The sequence below is a fragment of the Coturnix japonica genome, chromosome Z (assembly GCF_054131305.1).
Source record: "Coturnix japonica strain WE chromosome Z, WE-NBRP24, whole genome shotgun sequence".
NCBI lineage: Eukaryota > Metazoa > Chordata > Aves > Galliformes > Phasianidae > Coturnix > Coturnix japonica.
The window spans coordinates 46,415,861-46,434,124 of NC_140702.1; the positions used below are offsets into that span (position 1 = coordinate 46,415,861).

The 18,264-nt window shown below is 33.4% G+C and overlaps 1 protein-coding gene across 50 annotated transcripts in view; it reads left to right on the forward strand.

Annotated features, from left to right (window-relative positions):
* The window catches only part of PTPRD (protein tyrosine phosphatase receptor type D), a 1,031,962-nt gene extending 1,017,664 nt beyond the window's left edge, over nt 1-14,298 (forward strand). For all 50 annotated transcript variants that reach the window (XM_085529953.1, XM_085529959.1, XM_085529949.1 and 47 more), the window contains 5 exons: nt 834-960; nt 1,909-2,034; nt 7,194-7,348; nt 10,058-10,193; nt 12,328-14,298. In XM_085529953.1, coding sequence (XP_085386079.1) covers nt 834-960; nt 1,909-2,034; nt 7,194-7,348; nt 10,058-10,193; nt 12,328-12,396 — 613 coding nt within the window. In that variant the 3' untranslated portion in view covers nt 12,397-14,298. The remainder of the gene's footprint in view (nt 1-833; nt 961-1,908; nt 2,035-7,193; nt 7,349-10,057; nt 10,194-12,327) is intronic.
* The last annotated feature ends 3,966 nt before the right edge of the window (nt 14,299-18,264 follow it).

An 18,264-nucleotide genomic window follows, 5' to 3' on the forward strand; every position in this document is an offset into this window, starting at 1 on the left:
TTGGAACACTGCTTAAGATGAGGCCCCACCACAAAAAAACATTTTCTATATAAACAGTTGTGTAGCTCAGCACCATCTTCATTGCAAACACATGTGACTACACTCTCATCTGATTTATGCAGTTCATAGGAAAAAGTATGGAAGAGAAGCAATACTGTTTCCCTAAGGCAGTTTAGGTGCACCAGAGTATCTGTGTCCACAGAGAGCATTTTCTGAGTCTTTAATGTGGAACTAGTCTTCTTTTCTGGTGCAACCTACAGAAGTTGCTTCTGTTGACTGAAACAAACAGAAGCAAGATGAACTTGTCATCATCTTATAAAGTTCCTGATTAATAAGATTTTAATAGCCTGCTTGTACTTTCCAATACGAGGAGATAATGGCCTAGAAATGCAGTATATTTAATTCCTGAGTTTTCTTCCTGCATTCCTTTTGCTGGAGGCATCAGACTGTTGAAGAGGAATTAAAGTAGAAACAGCTCAATGCTATAATTTTTAAATGTAATAGATCATACAACAGTTATTTCTATAAAATGAGCCAGCACAACTAAGTGTTTCTTAAGTGCTTTTTACAGCACACAAAATTGATCTATTAGAGTTGCATTAACATTTAAGTAATAATGATAAAAAAAACATAATATTAATAGAGTAATTTCTTTCATAAGGTTCTAAAAAGAAAGAAAGCCATAGTTTGATTAAGCATTCCTAATAAGGCCTCAATTCGCTTGTTATTAATAGTATTTTTTCCACTAAATAATGTTTACATATGAATAGATAACGTGTATCAACTTACTTTTTGATTAAATTATATTTCTTAACTTACTTTTTTAATAACAGACAACAAAAAGCTTACATAGCTACACAGGGTCCTTTGGCAGAAACCACTGAAGATTTCTGGAGGATGCTGTGGGAGCATAATTCTACAATTGTGGTCATGCTTACTAAATTACGAGAAATGGGCAGAGTAAGTTACTGCTATATATTACTTTACTGAAATATTCGTTATTATGCTTTCTTATTAAAATATTTCATTGTTATGAGAATGTAAAATGATAAACTTGGGAATTTAGGTTCTTTCTCCTTTGGGAAATAAGTGGCCTGGTGTGTCACCAGATATAAGTTTTTCTAATGTGTAGATGTGTTATAAGAGACAAGCTAGACATTGTATTTTGTTGTGGGACACACTGAGATTCAGCAACTCAGCTCGAAGATAATATTGCAACAAAAGCAGAGAGAGCATTTCTGTCTGCTGAATAATTCTAATTTGGAAATATATTTGTCATCATCTGTTTGAACATTTTCATGTTGTCAAAAATGTAGAGTATTTTTAACAGCTGAATGGCTGAATGTTTCCTGTGTGCTCTTTGTGCTGGACTTTGAAGTTTCAGCTGTCTGTTTACAGTCCTAAACTCATTCAGATTTCTGCTTTAACTAATGGAAAGAATGAAGCAGTTTCCTATCTGGACAGGATTACTTCAAGATAAAGCTGGTATGTATTAAGTGAAATATGAATCCCATGGATTTGGGGAATGGAGATGGTCTTGAATGAGGCCTAGGAGACTTAGTTCGACAGAGAACAAGGACTAAAAGTAAAAGTGGCTTCAAGATTTAAATTCCATTCTGTTTTGGAACTTAGGCTAGGAATAGTGCTTGTAATGTTAAGTAATAAAACTGGGCAGTTTATAAAGGAATTCTGAGGTACAGTGACTTGAGCAGTGGAACCTCTATGCAGTTCAATATTGAAGATTATCTTCCAATTCTAAGAATGGAACTTCATGTTCACAGTAAGATGAACAGTTCATGTTCTTGTCAATAATAGCATTTTCCATCAGTGTTATACTTAATGAGTGAAAAACATATGAGGGTAGTTGTCTGGAATAATGGAAAATATATTTATTTTGTTATGTTGTAGGAAAAATGCCACCAGTATTGGCCTGCAGAGCGTTCAGCCAGATATCAGTATTTTGTGGTAGATCCAATGGCAGAATACAACATGCCACAGTATATTCTAAGGGAATTCAAAGTTACAGATGCAAGGGTAAGTTGCAACAGCATTACTCTTTAAAAAAAGTTTTAAAGAGAATTTGAATTTTTTCCTCTCTTTCTCTCTCATGTGGAAAAACAAAACAAAACTCTAAAGAAGTGCTTTTCATAATTAAACAAAAAGAATATTTATTATTTAAATATACACTACATTTAAGTTTATTTACATTATTAAAAATGAATATCTTTAAGGAAAACAGATTTCATTCAGATCCAATATCTTAGCAGCACAGCTTTCTAAACTTCTTAATAGCTATTTAGGTTAAAATACATTAGATAATTTGTAGGCCATTTTTCCTTTCTCATCCTTTCCCTCTTGATCTTTCTTGGGGAGAATTTTTTTCACTTGCAGCTGTAAATATGTTGTTTTGCACACCCTCTAGGTTGAGAAAGTGTGAAGGTTAATACAGTGAGATTTAAAAACTGCAGAGCAAATAGCATTTGCAAGAAAAGCTTGACAAGCTTTGCACATTATAATTTGATTTTTGGCATAGCTTATTTTCAGCACTCTTGAATATCTGCAGAATAGATATGTGCAGCTGTGACCCTAGCATCCTCATTTTCATACTACATTTCTTATCTGAATTCCTGAGTCTGAAACTGAACAGTGATATACGTAGTAAGATTAAATGCACATAAACTTTTAATGTACATTTGGAATTTCTCAAAATTTGATTTCTAGCACTTTACTCTGCCTGGCAGGAAGAATTACTGACAAACTTAATTTTGGTATACACTATAGAATGCTGTTTGTTCAAGCAAAATATCAGGTTGCACTGTCCAGGAGCTGCATGAGTGATTACTCAGAGTTGCCAATCGTCTTCCAAAAAATCATCTTTTCTCATGGTTAGCTGAAGTGTTACATTTAATATTAGCTTCCAGCAAAATTAGGTACTCCTGACACTTAGCTAGATGATATTTTTACTAACCATGCCAGTGTATGAACATTACCAAGTGAGAATTAAATATATTTGGAAAGAAACTGTAAATGCAATTTGAATCTGATTTTCATTCTAATTGAAATATAGTATGATCACATGAAATACAGCTTTTGTAACCTTTCTGTGCTTAGTAGAATTTGAGAATATGTTCCTAGCAAGAGTTTTTAACCACTCTCATAAGCATAAACACAGTGACAGTACTGATAGCCTTTGCAGACTGTCTATTAAAAATCTGTTTTATCTCAAGCTGGAAAAAAAGTATATGTGACATTTTTCATTCAAATCAGAGAATAAAATGACAATGATAAAAAAAAAAAAAAGCAACAGATGTAGCTGAATGAAAATGACTGAAAAAAATGTGTTTTAGAAAAGTTCACTCAGAATTTTATAATTAAATACAATATTTATAAAAAGTCTGTTAATAGCCAGCAAACCATTAAAATGTTAATGGTTAAGGGATAAATATCTTAATTTGCTAATTCTTTTTAATCAGTTCTCTTATTCATACCACCTCTTTAAAAATTGCCAACCTTATGTGGGCAAACTGGCTGGAAAGCTGCAAGGAGGAAAAGGATCTGGAAGTGTTGGTTGAAGCACAGCTAAACATGAGCTGACAGTGCTCAGGTGGCCAAGAAGGCCACCAGAATCCTGGACCACATCAGAATTAGTGTAGCCAGCAGGAAGATAAACATCCCCCTGTTATCAGCCCTAGCAAGGCTGCACCTTGACTACTGTCTTTAGTTTTGGGCCCCTTTCTACAAGAAAATACTGAGGCACTGGGGTGTGTCCAAAGAAGGGCAACAAAGCTCATGAGGGGTCTGGAGCTGGCTTATGAGGGCTGTTTGAAGGAACTGGGATTGTTTGGTCTAGAGAAAAGGAGGATCAAAGGAGAGTTTATAGCTCTCTACAACAATATGGAGGAAGTTGGGAATTGGTTTTTTCTGTTGCATGATAGAATGTAAGAGAGTGGCCTCAAGATGCTCCAGAGGAGGTTCAGGTTGGATATTAGAATGAATTTGTTCTTTGAAATAGTGTTCAGATACTGGAACATGTTGCCCAGAGAACTGTTGAAGTTACTTTCCCCAGACATGTTTAAGGAAAGCTTGATGTTATGCTTAGGAACGTGGTGTAATGGGCAATAATGGTAGTAGATGACTGGTTGGACTGGAAAATGTCTTTTACTAACTTAATGATTCCATTATTCATTATTATCCATTAATAATGGATATTATCCATTATTATCCATTAATATCCATTATTATCTTGATTCATTATACAATCGTATATTATTGTTACTCAAATTTAAATCTCTCTTTTTCATAATGGTCTCAGTTTTGTTAAGTAACTCCCTGGAAAGCTTTCAAGGCCATCTTTAATTTTTTAAATGTGCTAGAAAACTATAGATTCCTCTAAGTTTACTAGAAGAAGCGAGGACTACTTTTCAAAATATATACTATAATTTTCATGCCTTTATGGCTGCCCTACACAAGAATTAAGACCAGCTAATTAAATTGTGATATTCAAAGCAGGATGAAGATTGAAGTGGTTGTAACACTATTATTTCTAATCCAGTCTATAGTGTTAGTTGCCATTAGTATTCCGTCAGACCTGAGAGTTGGCCATTTACCCTGAGACAACAAAGGAGGACAATGCCTTTGTAGGTGGCAGCAGAAAATTTTTGGTGTGGGACTCCCGGTTATTGCTGAAACTGAGCTGTGAATTCTTGTGAGGTGAAACTGACCTTTGTAACTGATTCAATCTACTGTTTCTGTCTGCTTTATGCTCACTTTCTCTGTAAACTCCAGAGGTCAAAATGATGGGGCAGTCTCATTTAAAGCTAGACTATTAGTAATGAATGTAAGAGTATTATAAGTTCTACATCCTCATAAAAAAACAATTGAACATCCTCTGTGAGAAGCAGGCAGAAATCAAAACAGTTAGCTGGGCAACAGAGTGCTATATTGTGAGCCTTGTGTTTCATACAGGGATCTGAAAATTTGTATGTTAGTTCATTAGTACTTCTTGCCCTGCGTATGCAAACTATGGCAATTTCTGAAGGAAAATATTTTAATAAAAATTGACATTTGTATTTGGGCTGTTACTAGCAAGCATCTCATTAAAAGACAGCAGCACTTTTTATAATGTCAGCAGCAGAGGGAACCAAGAAATTGAAGACAGGTTCCCCATATGCTCTAATGCTAATCCAACATTAGATTAACTACCTTTACTTCTGTGCTCATTAAATAGTATTAAATAGCAAAAGTTATTCCCACTGAAACTAAATGAGAACAATTTTCAAAGGTTTGCATTAGACTACTGAGTTATTTCTATCTTGAAACAAGTAACAATACACTGATTTAGACACACTTATAATTAAAAAAAAAACAAAACAAAAAAAAACCATAAAAAAACTTGCCATCAAATCTGTTTCTCACATAGCAATTTGTCTTTCTAGTGATAACCTAGATTTAAATAAAATGGCACATTTCTTATCCTTTTATCCCTTAAAAAGTTATTCCTGTACTAATCTAACTCTTGCGAGTGTCAGAAATGCCTGGTTTCCACCCCTTAAATTCATCAAATCATAGAAACATTTAAGTTGGAAGGGACCTTATTGACTTAATAGCTGCAAGCAAATCAGACTTGTTTTGTTTCTTTACTCTGGGGGAATGGGAGGTCATTTGGGGAAGAACCTATTGCTTTTTCTTCTTGGTTACTTAATATCATTTGTCTTTAGCTTTCTGAAAGATGCAATTTCTTTACTTATTCTTGAGAGAAAATGGCATTACCACTGTCACTGTGAGAGAAATTTGTATTAACAAAACGCCATTTTTAACACGAAATTTTTTTTGTTACTTGCGTTACTACTAGAAATAACATTGGCCTAACATTTTTATAATAGATACCCATTTATTTAAGTGACCAAAACCATTCCACAGAAACAGACTGTCAATTGTCACAGTGGTCTAGTAAGAATTTAAGAGAGTGTTTATTCTTTCCAGGAGCGGTGACTGATGCATATGCTCATTTTGTTTTCTTATTCAGCTGAGAGATGGAAACAAAAACCCGTGGTACCAGAGGAAATATAAAAGTAAAGTTTTGGGATTTTATTCCTCTGGTTATTTTTAAAATGACCTCTATTTTGTTTCAGAGGTCTGTGATAGCTGAGCGGTTGTGGTAGAGAAAAAAAAATAAAGGATTTTTCTTGCCTCCAGCATAACTTGTTGCTTTTTGTGAGATCTCCACATTTCAATTTTTTATGAGATTCACTTGGTAGAAAACCATTTTTAAGGCATAGCAGGGTTAGTGCTTAGTAAATAATAACATGTCCAGAGGCTCTAGTTTATATCAGTAGTTCAATTTATGCCCATGCTTTCAAATACTTCAGCTGTACTGATTCGGCATCAAAACTATATAGAACAATGTTTGAAAATTGAAAACTCATTTACTTCATCCATTCGCTATGTACGTTTCTTGACTGCTTCTGTCTTAAGTCGTTATGAAGCAAAAATCTGAGTATGTGGTTGTCTTTAGTACTTCTTTTGACTTTTTAATAGATATGATAAAGCTGCAAATTATCCAGTTTTAAGTAATAAGAAATTAAAATGATTGAAAGGATGTTTATTACTTGTTAAGCAACTGATATCTCTTGACACTCTTCCAGACAAATGTGCACCCCACAAAAAAGTATGTTATTAAAGACATGCTCTGCAAATGACAATGACTAAACAATTCATATTAGTGAAGATATTTCAGTCATTCAGTAGAACGTATCTACAAAATATAGAGGCAGGTTTGATGGATGACCTTATCCTACTTTTTTGTTTGTTTGTTTTGTTTTGATTTTGTTAGAATGAATTTGTAATCTACAGGATTTGAAACAGAATTTAAAAAATAAAAAAAAAAAAGTATAAATTATTGAGATAGTTATGCTTTTAGTCCTAAACATTTTTTTATACAGACATAATGTCAGACAATTCTCCTATCCACTGCAGAAAGAATTCTGTACTATGTTGTAGTTAATGAAACTGCACTTCTGTGCCATTGTGTCTGAAATCATCTGTAAGTATTGTGATTGAAGAAGTCTTCATAATTGCGATCATGGTCATCTCTCACTTCCTCTCAGTGTTCTTTCCTTTCTGGCTGTTGGCTGACTGGCTTCCAGCCACTATGGTATTCTTCGGGAATATATTGTTTGTGTCTTCTGTTAAAGGATGGTCAGTCCCGAACAGTGAGACAGTTCCAGTTCACTGACTGGCCAGAACAAGGAGTGCCAAAGTCTGGAGAAGGGTTTATTGACTTCATAGGCCAAGTGCATAAAACAAAAGAGCAGTTTGGTCAGGATGGACCAATCTCTGTCCATTGCAGGTAAGAAAATAAAGCCTGGAAAAAACTTGTGAAGATTTTTTTTTTCTATTTAATTTGATTGCTGACTACAGTGAAAATGTATATATAAATAGAAATTCGTAAGCGAATTATCAGAAGTGTAAACAAATATTACACCTTAAAAGAAGCATAAAGCTTTATGAATTGGGAACTGTTTTGCAATATAACTCCATTCACACAGAAAAATTTCTTACAAAATATGTAGAAGCATGTAATATTTTGCTACTTTTAAAACAGTCTCTAATGCAGGATAATAGAAATATCAGTGCTACACTCAAAAAGCAGTAAGAGGGACATTATTGCAAGTTGCTGCACCTGATCCTTTTTTCCACTCATAATTAAAAGTCAGACTTTTACATTGGTGGAGATTATTATCTATAAACAACTCCTGAGTATTTCTCCTGACAAATACTTCAGTAGCAATCAAGTTGAGCCAGAGAAAACAGCAGCTACTTCAAGAAAGTGAATGGAATAGAAAATATTTAGAAGCTTTGATTGTCAGAAAGTCACTGAGGTTTGGAATGGTGTGTTTAAAATTCAGAATGTCGTGTGCATTTTATAATGTGATAATTTCTCTCAATCCCTCCCTTTACAATTGCAATGTAGTTGAAAAAAAGATTGGAGAGTATATAAGAATAATCCAGGGTAGGCTTTTAAAATATTTCTAATATTCTTTAGTAATGTTTTTTATTTACTTCATTTACTCCAGAGTCTGTAACAGATGGCCAAAAATATTATCTTAAACTTTTATCTCTTATTTAATAAATTGGTTTCTATAAATTCCATTAGGATTTTAGACACTCATTTTGCAACATTAAATTATTTTTGGTAGATGAAATGTTATTTTTTATATAACAGAAATGGAAAATATTGATATATGTTCCAAATCCTTCCTGCAAGCCAAGTAGTGCCCCAATACTAGTATAAGGACAAAAATGAGGGAGTTTACTGAAGCATATGTATGTATAGTGAGCGAGAACTTCTTGTCCTTTTAAATCTGTCAGTGAGCAAAAGCTGTTAAGAGCACCTACATGCTTTAAAAGAGATTGTTGTGCTCCCCTAACCTGAAAGCCTAACATTAAATACACTAGACAACTTGAATCCTACTTTTTCTGTTTGCCTAATACTTTTTATAGCCTGCTAAGGGGAGCATCATTGCAGATCAGAGACTGCGATTCATTTGGCAAGGAAAGATGAAAAACAGCTGTAACAAGAATTAAGCTTCCTGACATAAATAAATTTAGAGAGCAAAGAGCAAACAAGCAATATTTATGCCCGTATGCAGAAAAAAAAAAAAAAAAGAGTGAAGAAATCACATAAAAAAATGAAGGTATTCTTTGACGTTTGCTGCACCATGCAAATTTGCCAATTCATAGCTTAAATGAAGAACTACAGACAGTAAGTTATGGAAACATTCCAAAGAGTTGTGATCTTTTGTGTTGAAATGATGGAGATTTCTACCACTGACTTTGATAGAAATGAAGTAACATATAATATAATTATCATGATTTGATGTCTAATTATTTTTTCATAATCAGAATGACAATTTTAAGATCAGTCATCATTATAAATGTAACACTGATTGAATAAGAAATATATCTGGCAAATTAGTAATTTTATTTATTTATTTTTTTGCTCATGAAGTGTAAGATCCAGCCTCCTAGCCTTTGTGGAATTCTTACAGTAATGCTTCCATTTTGTACTATGATAAATTCTTAAAAATATGTTCTATAGAGAGAATTTCTTGAAGCAACAAATTCCTCTGTCAGTTCCCTGTAGTTTGCACTCCACATGTGAGCACATGTCTGACTTTGGTATCAGCTGTGAGATAATGGGTTGCTTGATGCCCACCCATACAAGTTCAGACTTTGAGGATAGCTTTCTCTGTGTTCTTACATGCCTCCTTTTCTAGGAGTTCTTATGTGTTTCTTTTTCTCAGTTTCACAAATCGGTAATTGCTTAAAGCTGGTAACTCACAACTGTTGCCTCTACTGGCTAAAGGAATTTCTATAACTTCTTGGGATGTTAGCTAGTAAAAGAAATCCAAGACAGAAAAAATAGCAAGCATGACATATATTCAAAGAAGAGATTCCAGGCTGATGTAGACAAATATTGTGTATATGTATCAGTATTTGTATGTTAAAGATCCAGCCTGCAATATCTGAATAAAGGCTGTCTTGGACATTCCCTGTTCGGTTATTTAAATTTTAGATTGTATGCAAACAATTTCAATACTACTGAAAGTCCAGTGATTGCCTCTAAATCAGTGTAGATCAACTAAAGCACTGAAGGCTTGCAAAACAGAGGCTATACATGAATACAGCAAAGAAAGCAGCAAAACACATAATTAAATTTTTCTTTTTTTATTTATAGCTTAAGTCACTGTCTTATTACCCTTCATCATGCAATGATAACTGTATGTCTGGATCAACAAACCAAGTAATTTTGAATGAAGACAGGAAAGTCGGGAAGTACTTAGTAGCATGTGAAGCCTTCTTGAGAGCAATTACTGTTCTAAACCCGATGTGGTAGTTCACTGTGGAATTTTTCTTAGTGAGCCTTTCCCTCTGTAGAAATCTGCATACATATGGTGTGTTGTATCCAGAGATAATTTGTTAGCCAGTTCTTTCAGTATGAACTATTCATTAACATTCCTTATCTCCTATCATTTTTCTTCTATTATTGCAAAAGTGCGGGTGTTGGAAGGACTGGAGTATTCATAACTCTGAGCATTGTGTTGGAAAGAATGAGATATGAAGGTGTTGTAGATATCTTCCAGACTGTCAAAATGTTAAGGACACAGCGGCCAGCCATGGTACAGACAGAGGTGAGGAAAACAATTGCTATGTAAAATGTTGATGAAGTAGTATGGATATTTCTATAGACCTACAAATTCACAGAGGGAAACCACAAAAATTGGCTTATTTGTATCTTAAGTCATATAGGAACTGTATGAATACAATACACAATCTGCTGTGAAGGTATGGTAAGGACTATTTCCTGTTATGGCATTAAACACTGCTGGATGGGGAAAAAAAGATAATTTCAGTAATGGAGTCCAAGTGATCATAGTTCAGGGAAAACATTTTCCCAGAACCAGTATTCTTTTTAATTTGAACCTTTTGACTCTGAAAGAAATACGGGGTGATAAAGAGGGAAGAAAATTGTTTATAAAGATTGATCCTGTGGAATTCTTATGTTGCAAGAGTGAAAGGCTTTGGAATGAGGCTGTATTATTTTCATAGTTGACTTTGGATCATCAAGCAATCGACTGTCTGGCCTGAAAATCATAATGCTGAATTGAGCATCAGGAAAACTACAGTGTCAATAGTCTCCATACCAGCAATAATGCTATACAGAAATATGAAGAAGGACATGCAGCATCAACTGATTTTTTATGCCTGGATGCTTGTAATTGTAGCTGTGTCATGTCATAATGAATACATAAACTTTCAGCATGTACTTTATTTCTACTTAAATTTTAGAACGGGAGATTTTAACTAAGCTATAGTCAATAGACTACTCAGCAAAAGGCAAAGATAAGGAAGGTATTTTAGGTCATACATTTGTTTAGTACAATTTCATTGACATTAACCTTTAAATTAATTTAAATACAATTTTAGATGAATCTCCAGAATTTTTCATTAAAATATATATTTCTTCAGTCAAAGGTAGGTTTTATTGTTTTTTAGAAGAAACTTCAGAAATACATATATGAAAATACAGATATTTACCTTTAGTCTTGTCAGTCAAGTGTATTGTTGTTACCAAACTGACTTGTTAATTCAATTTATTTTCCTGTATTAGTACTATTCTGAACAAACAAAAAGAAAACTAAGTATTTTCTACCATTTTAGTTCCAAGGAATAACTACAGTTTACTGAAAAGCTGTGCTTCTTGAAGCCAACTTGACAAGCTCAGTCTTGGGCTGTATATATTATCCCTCCAACTTTGATTTTGTTTCTGTATTCCACCCTTTCACCCCTCTGCTGAAAATAGGTTTTAAGTACTCATAAATTTTAGGATTCTGTGGAAGACAAATCCCTCATGCAGTATTATAAAGTGCCAATAAATCTAATCTTTATTCAACAAGTCAATTGTACTCTACACATTTACTTAAAATTTAGAACATCTAATGTATTCTCCAAAATTTCCAACGTACAGCAGAAATGATCACATCACTAAATGGAAACAAAAGTCTAATGAATTTCCTGGTCATTAAAAGAATTTTAATTGCAATATTAACAAGTACAGCCATGTACTGTGAGCATGTAGTACTATCAGATAAGTCAGAAGGATATTAGATTCACTAGAGATTTAATCAAATTGTACACCCCATTGAACTTTCTCTGCTTCCAGGTACAGGTTGAAATGCAATGTGTTTCATGTTAATAAGGTGTTTAGCTACATATACCTCCCATATTCCCTGTTCTTGCCACAGGGTAAGGAATCTTCACACACTCATCAAAGCTTGTATTGCTGAAAGGTTCTCTTTGCTTCCTAACATGTCTTTTAACTGTTTTCTGTGTTTCAATCCATATTATAGCTGTGGTAAATTTTGCATTTAGCATGATGTATTTGCTATGGAGTGAAATGGATGTTTTCCTACTTATTTTCAAATAAATGGGAAAAGACATCTTAGCATGCTCCCAAAAGAATAAAGTTTTATGATTGTAGTAATTCAGTTTAGAAATCCTGAATGAACGATTATACAGTTGTTGCTCCAAAAGAAGATGCATTCTGTAGAAAATGTTGTTGTGTTAAATGAGTGTCTGTCTTCATCTGTTGTAACTCAAACTGCTCTTCTGTGTATGCTAGCTAGGGAATATTGCTGAACTACAGATGCTTCTGCGGTATATTCATCTATAACAACAAAGTGTTTATTCTTAGTTGAAAGAAAATAGAAACCAACCAACAAGATGGCTTTTTGATGCTTTGGTTTTCTATCTTTCTATCTCCAGGATCAATATCAATTCTGCTATCGAGCCGCACTGGAATATCTGGGCAGCTTTGATCACTATGCAACATAAAAACCCATCCTGGATTTTTATTGCAGGCCCTTCAAGATCCAGAGAGCCGCTTCTGAGCCATACAATGTGCTTTAGAAGTACTTCTTAGCTCTTAGCTATGGAGCGATTATTGGGGATATATAAAATAAAGTTTAAAAAAAAAAAAACAAACAACTTTGGGGATATTTAAAAACAAAACAGACCCAACAATTCCATGTGGACCAAGAATTCACAGTTTAATAACCTTACCATAATAAAAGAATCCTGACCACTGAGGCATCTGAAGGATCTCATTTACAGATACCTCAAGGGTTCAACATTGTTTGAAGTCAAAGGGAAGAGGAAATTGTTGGAAAGAGCAACCATCTTTTTCAGGCCTGCATGCCTTTTGCAAAGAGGAATTTTGAGAACTGCAGTTCAGTGCAAGATGCTTGTTGAAAGGTCAGGACCTGGCTTCAAGACAAAGCAGACTCTTTACTTCAACAGTACCCCTTCCCATCATATTGCTCATGATAACACTTTAGCGAAAATGTGAGAATGTTTAAAAAGAAAGTCCTTGATTTAGTTTTTTAGTACTGTAAAGATACTGCTGACCTGTGCTTCATTTTTAACTGTGTAAACTTTTTCCTTTTTTTAACAAGAGTTTATCATTCAATGAAGTGAATTAAAGAAAAGGTTGCATAACTGTTTTTCTTTTTTCTTTTTTCTTTTTTTTTAAAAAACTGCAATTTTTTTTTTAAGCTGTAGAACTCTTATCTGTAATTTGTGCTGTAGAATGTTAAATAATTTGAAAATTTGCACATTTTTGTGCAGTTCTGTATTTATCTACAGTACCACAGTCTTGTTGGATGTTATTTTACGCTTTTGTTTGATTTAGTTTTCTTTAAGAAAATACTCATTGTAATCAGTTAAAGGAAAATGGGACTTTTTGGTTTCTTTTGGAATCAACAGGGAGGCGCAAAGTATAAAGATGCTGCTACCACACACACACACATTCACGCATACAGATGTACATGCACATACACACCCACACCCTCTCTTTCTATGTATATATGTACTTATTACTGTCAATCCTTATCTGGCTCTCTGTACTTAGAAGATACAGAGAGGTAGATACACGCATACGCACATATACACAGTCATACTGGTTCTTCCATGACCTGGATTTATCAAAGCATTTGAAAAGTTTCTCAGCATACTGCAATTACATTATAACAGTATTTAGTCAACTTTGTATTTCCAAGATCCATATACTTCTTTTTCTAGAGGGAAGTGAGGAATGCACATCACTGATATTTGAACATCATCTATAGAGCAAACAGTATTTCCCTCCACGTTTCCACTTTCACACATAGATATCACACATACACACATGCACACACAAGCATACTTATGCACACACGCACACAGAGTATGTTGTTTAGGCTTCCAGTGAAGTTCAATATTTGTAACACTATAGTGCAATAAGAAACCATATTATTAAATGTTAGGATGTGTGCATGTGGGAAAGATCAGTGCATATCCCTTTAGGAGGGGAGAATGTTGTAATATACTAGGTATTAAGATGTTTTAAAATTGTACTCAATAATAATGTCTATAGTGTGTGCTTTATCATTTACGTTTATTGTATGTAACAGGGCAAAGCCAAACACACATTGCTCTGTGTAATCAAAAGTTTTGTGACATACAGTGTTGTTTGGGGATGCTGGGTTTTATTTTAATTTTACATTTAGAGTGCCTTATATTTGATGCCTGTTTTGAATAGCATTTATTTAAGTTAGCCTTCACTTGTATTTAGTTCAGTTTATTCATATATATGTTATTCTTTTCATACATTTTAATACATGTATCAGACAATTTTGAATAATATGCATTCCCAGTTTCTATTCAAGTATGGTTGATAATAAATGATAACCCAAAACATGTAGGTATTCAAGGCCCTGTATATTTTCATATTTCCAATAGATGACCAGTCTACAACTTAAATACCTGTTTCTGGTTGACCCATTGTGTCACTAATCATAGTGTTATCATTAGAGAGATGTAGCAGTACCCTAGCAGTTGTCAACATTAGCAGTGCTAACATCCATAGCATAGTTTCAACTTAGAGCCAACTCCCATTTATTCTGTTGTGTCAAGAGATTGCTTAAGTCAAACAATTCCTTTAATTAAGGCTAGCAAGATTAAGCTGGAATAATTTATTTGCGAATGGTGCTGCATTTTCTTCCAGAGGACAAAGAAAATTCTTTAAGTAACAGAAAGTACTTAATAGTCTTAATATGACACCATTTACGTTGACTTTGGTTTCCATTGTGTCTTGTGCTGTCATCAGTACATGCATATCAAAGGATATCTGTGGAGCATTGGTATGGCTTGTGACCTCAACATTTCTTCTTCCACATTTTCCACTACTAGTAGAAGGAAAAATACAGAAGACTAAATTCTGGCATGCATTATATTTGAGAACTTTTGTAAGAAAACACACACACACACACACACACACATATACATGAAACAGAATTATATAGAAGGCTACCTCAGAATGAGACTCTGTAACTTACATCCGAACCAGAGAAGAATGTGCACTATGTTTCTTCCTCTTCTTTCTTTATTTGTATTTTAACTAATTATTGAAGTGCCAGTTTATGTGGTGTCATCATGTACTTTGGATTAGATCAGAAAAAGCATAAAAATTAAAAAGGAAAAAAAAATAATAATTTTGGAATCATAACCTAGGAAATATCATTGCACATTGGAGCTCTAAATAGATTGGAATCACAAAAGAGAAAAAAAAAAAGAAAAAGAAAAAGAAAAAGAAAAAGAAAAAGAAAGAAAGAAAGAAAGAAAGAAAGAAAGAAAGAAAGAAAGAAAGAAAGAAAGAAAGAAAGAAAGAAAGAAAGAAAGAAAGAAAGAAAGAAAGAAAGAAAGAAAGAAAGGAAAGAAAGAAAGAAAGAAAGAAAGAAAGAGAGAGAGAGAGAAAGAGAAAAAAAAAGAAAAAACAAGTAAGGGAAATTGTATAACTAGATTTTTCTTTTAGTTTTTGTATTCTTAAGATAACTTGAAAATCACTGATGTGCATTCCACTTTATATAATCTTATATATTGGCATTAAATTAATTTAAATTGTGAGCATCTTTGCCTGCATACATCATACATTTCCAAGCTTAGAATTGGCTTCATCAGCATAACCAGTATGGTGCTATTTACGTTTGTATGTGTAGTTATGTATTATTTTGTGATACGTTGCAATGTGGGGGAAAAAAAAAAAAAAAAAAAAAAAAAAAAGCAAATTGTATGAAAAAGATTTAAGTTTATTTAGCTCTTTTTTAAAACAGACTTCAGTTGTTAGAGAGGAAAGCTGTGGAAAGGGAGGGGCCCTCAAGGGAGATCTGCACTTTCTATACCTTTGTACTATGCACTGCCCTATTGATTCTACACTCAACAATGTTATTACTTGAACCCATCTATAAGAAAATGCTTATAAAATCCACTGGTGTTACATTTAAATGACACAGAACATGTTAAAAGATTAAAAAAAAAAAAAAAAAAAAGAAAGAAAAAGAAAAGAAAAAGTAAAAAAAAGAAAAAGAAAAATTTAAAAAAAGCTTGCAGTGACAAGGAAATGCAATTACTGGTTTTCCTTTCATTTTTCTGTTTTCCTTTCGCTTTTTTTTTTTTTCTTTCTTTCTTCTTCTTTTATTTCTTTTTGTTTATTTGATTGGTTTTTGTTTTTTTAATTTATTTATTTATTTTGATGCCCTGATACTTCATAGATATCAGAAGGCTACAGGTCTCATCATAACCATCTGTTAATGTGGCTTTGCCATTCAAGCTTGGAGTGTCTTTACAAAGATAATTAAAAAAACAAAAAAAAAAAACAAAAAAACAAAAAAAAAAATGTGTTCTCTGCTCTTGTTTTGGATGCATAGACTGAAAAATTAAAAAAAAAAAAAAACAACAAAAAAACCTTGTAAAATGGCTTGTTAAAAAGATACAATTACCTCTAATTAGTAGTACGCGTAAATGTTTTACAGAATGAAAGGCGTGCTTTTTATTTTCTTACTTCGTTACATTGGTGGCAAAAGAAAGTCTGTATGGAAATCAGTTCTTTGCTGACACAAGTTCCATTTGTTACAAATGAATTCTAATAAAATGTCAGTGTTATGCAGCCCTGGTCTTCTTTCTTAAGCAGTACTTTTGAAATCAAAACTTATTTGGTCACCCTTTGTGATAAAGAATTTAATTGGAACTATAAAGTAATCATTAATCATAGCTACTAGCTGCACAGTGGAGAGTGCATTCCTACATTAGCAAATGTATTCTCTTCAGCATTAAATTTTGTGCCGATGTAGCCAAAATCTTTCTTCGGCATATGAATTTCAGTGATATCATCACACTTCGCATTACTAAGGAATTCCTGTGTGTACTTTAGAAATATGTCATTACATTGAGAAAAAAGACTACTGTCCAATAGTAGTTCAAGTCAGAGCAGTAAAATGTCCCACGTTTGAAGGGAATTTTTCAGAATTTGGCAGGTTCTGGAGTAAGTCCAAAGTCACAGGTCAAAGTACACTTATGGAAGTAGTGGCAATCAATCATGACAGGTATTTAGCTCGATTTCTTTCTGTGCTGCATGTTCTGATGATTCCTACAAGTAACAACGTCAGTTTGTGACACTACAGTGTTCCAAAATATTTTCAGGAACTATGGAAAAGTTTTAGATTAATGTTAAATATTTTGAGGTAGGCTGCAAGTGGCATGTCATGGAAATCTAGTCAAGGAAATAGAAAGGAGTCTTACTGTCTTTGCTTGCTTTGAAAAAGAGCTCTATCCGTGAGATTGCTTTGTTACTACGGAAACACAGCCTATTAGCCATTCTTATGAAATACATGTTAATAAAGAATGTCAATTGTCAATAAAGAATTCTCTATTCAAGAAAGATGTGCAAAGACGTTGTTACACTATCTTCTAATATCTTGCATTGCTCTAATTTCCACATTAAGAAGTTGATGTTAGCGTAAAAGCAAAAAAAGCTTAACAAGATCTTTTTTCCACTGACTTCTGTGAACTTCACAATTTCTTCACAGACTACCTTCAGCTTGAACATATTTTACATGACCAGTGCAAGATGGTTAAAAGTTGTGGTATGCAAGGTATATTTAAATGGCTGGCTTTAGAGAGTTTCCTTTAATGTCAGCACTGATTGACGATTCTTTGGATTTTGCTATTCTGTGCATCCAGCATGAGCCAAAACAAAATGAAAAAAATCTAATATTGACAAAAATATTTGACAGTGTTTGGGCTAGTACAATCTAACTTAATGGATTTTAACAAGGATAGCTCTAACTCGTGTTTCCTTTACATTGGAAAATATCTATGACAGATATCTTGAAATCATAAAGTTAAAAAAAGCTGCTGAGATGTGAAATTATCCTCCATTAAAGCAAAGTTGATACAGACTTTCAAATACAATAGTGTTTGCATATCATGCAAACAAATGAACCAAATTCCTAATTTCCACAATCTTTGGTGCTTTCTTTCACCATGATACCATCTAAAATGAGTAATTGAGTACCTAACTGACAATCAGTCCTGATCACAAGCAAGAGAAAATTGACATCTGAAGCTTGTATTTTTAATCCCACTACCTTTTTCTCCTATTCTGTGTGAAATTAAGGTAAAAGTGAACAACTGATAAGTACATATGAAGTGTAATGTAACAGAGCAGTCGTCGTTGAAACTAAACATAACTATCACTGGTTAAGAAAGGGACAGAAAATTCATAGAAATCACTGGGTTCTTTTTGCTTTGAATGTGAATATGAGCCTCTTCTTCAACTTTCTAAGCATGATGATCATAAATTACTACTTCAAAATGTTTGTGTTTCTT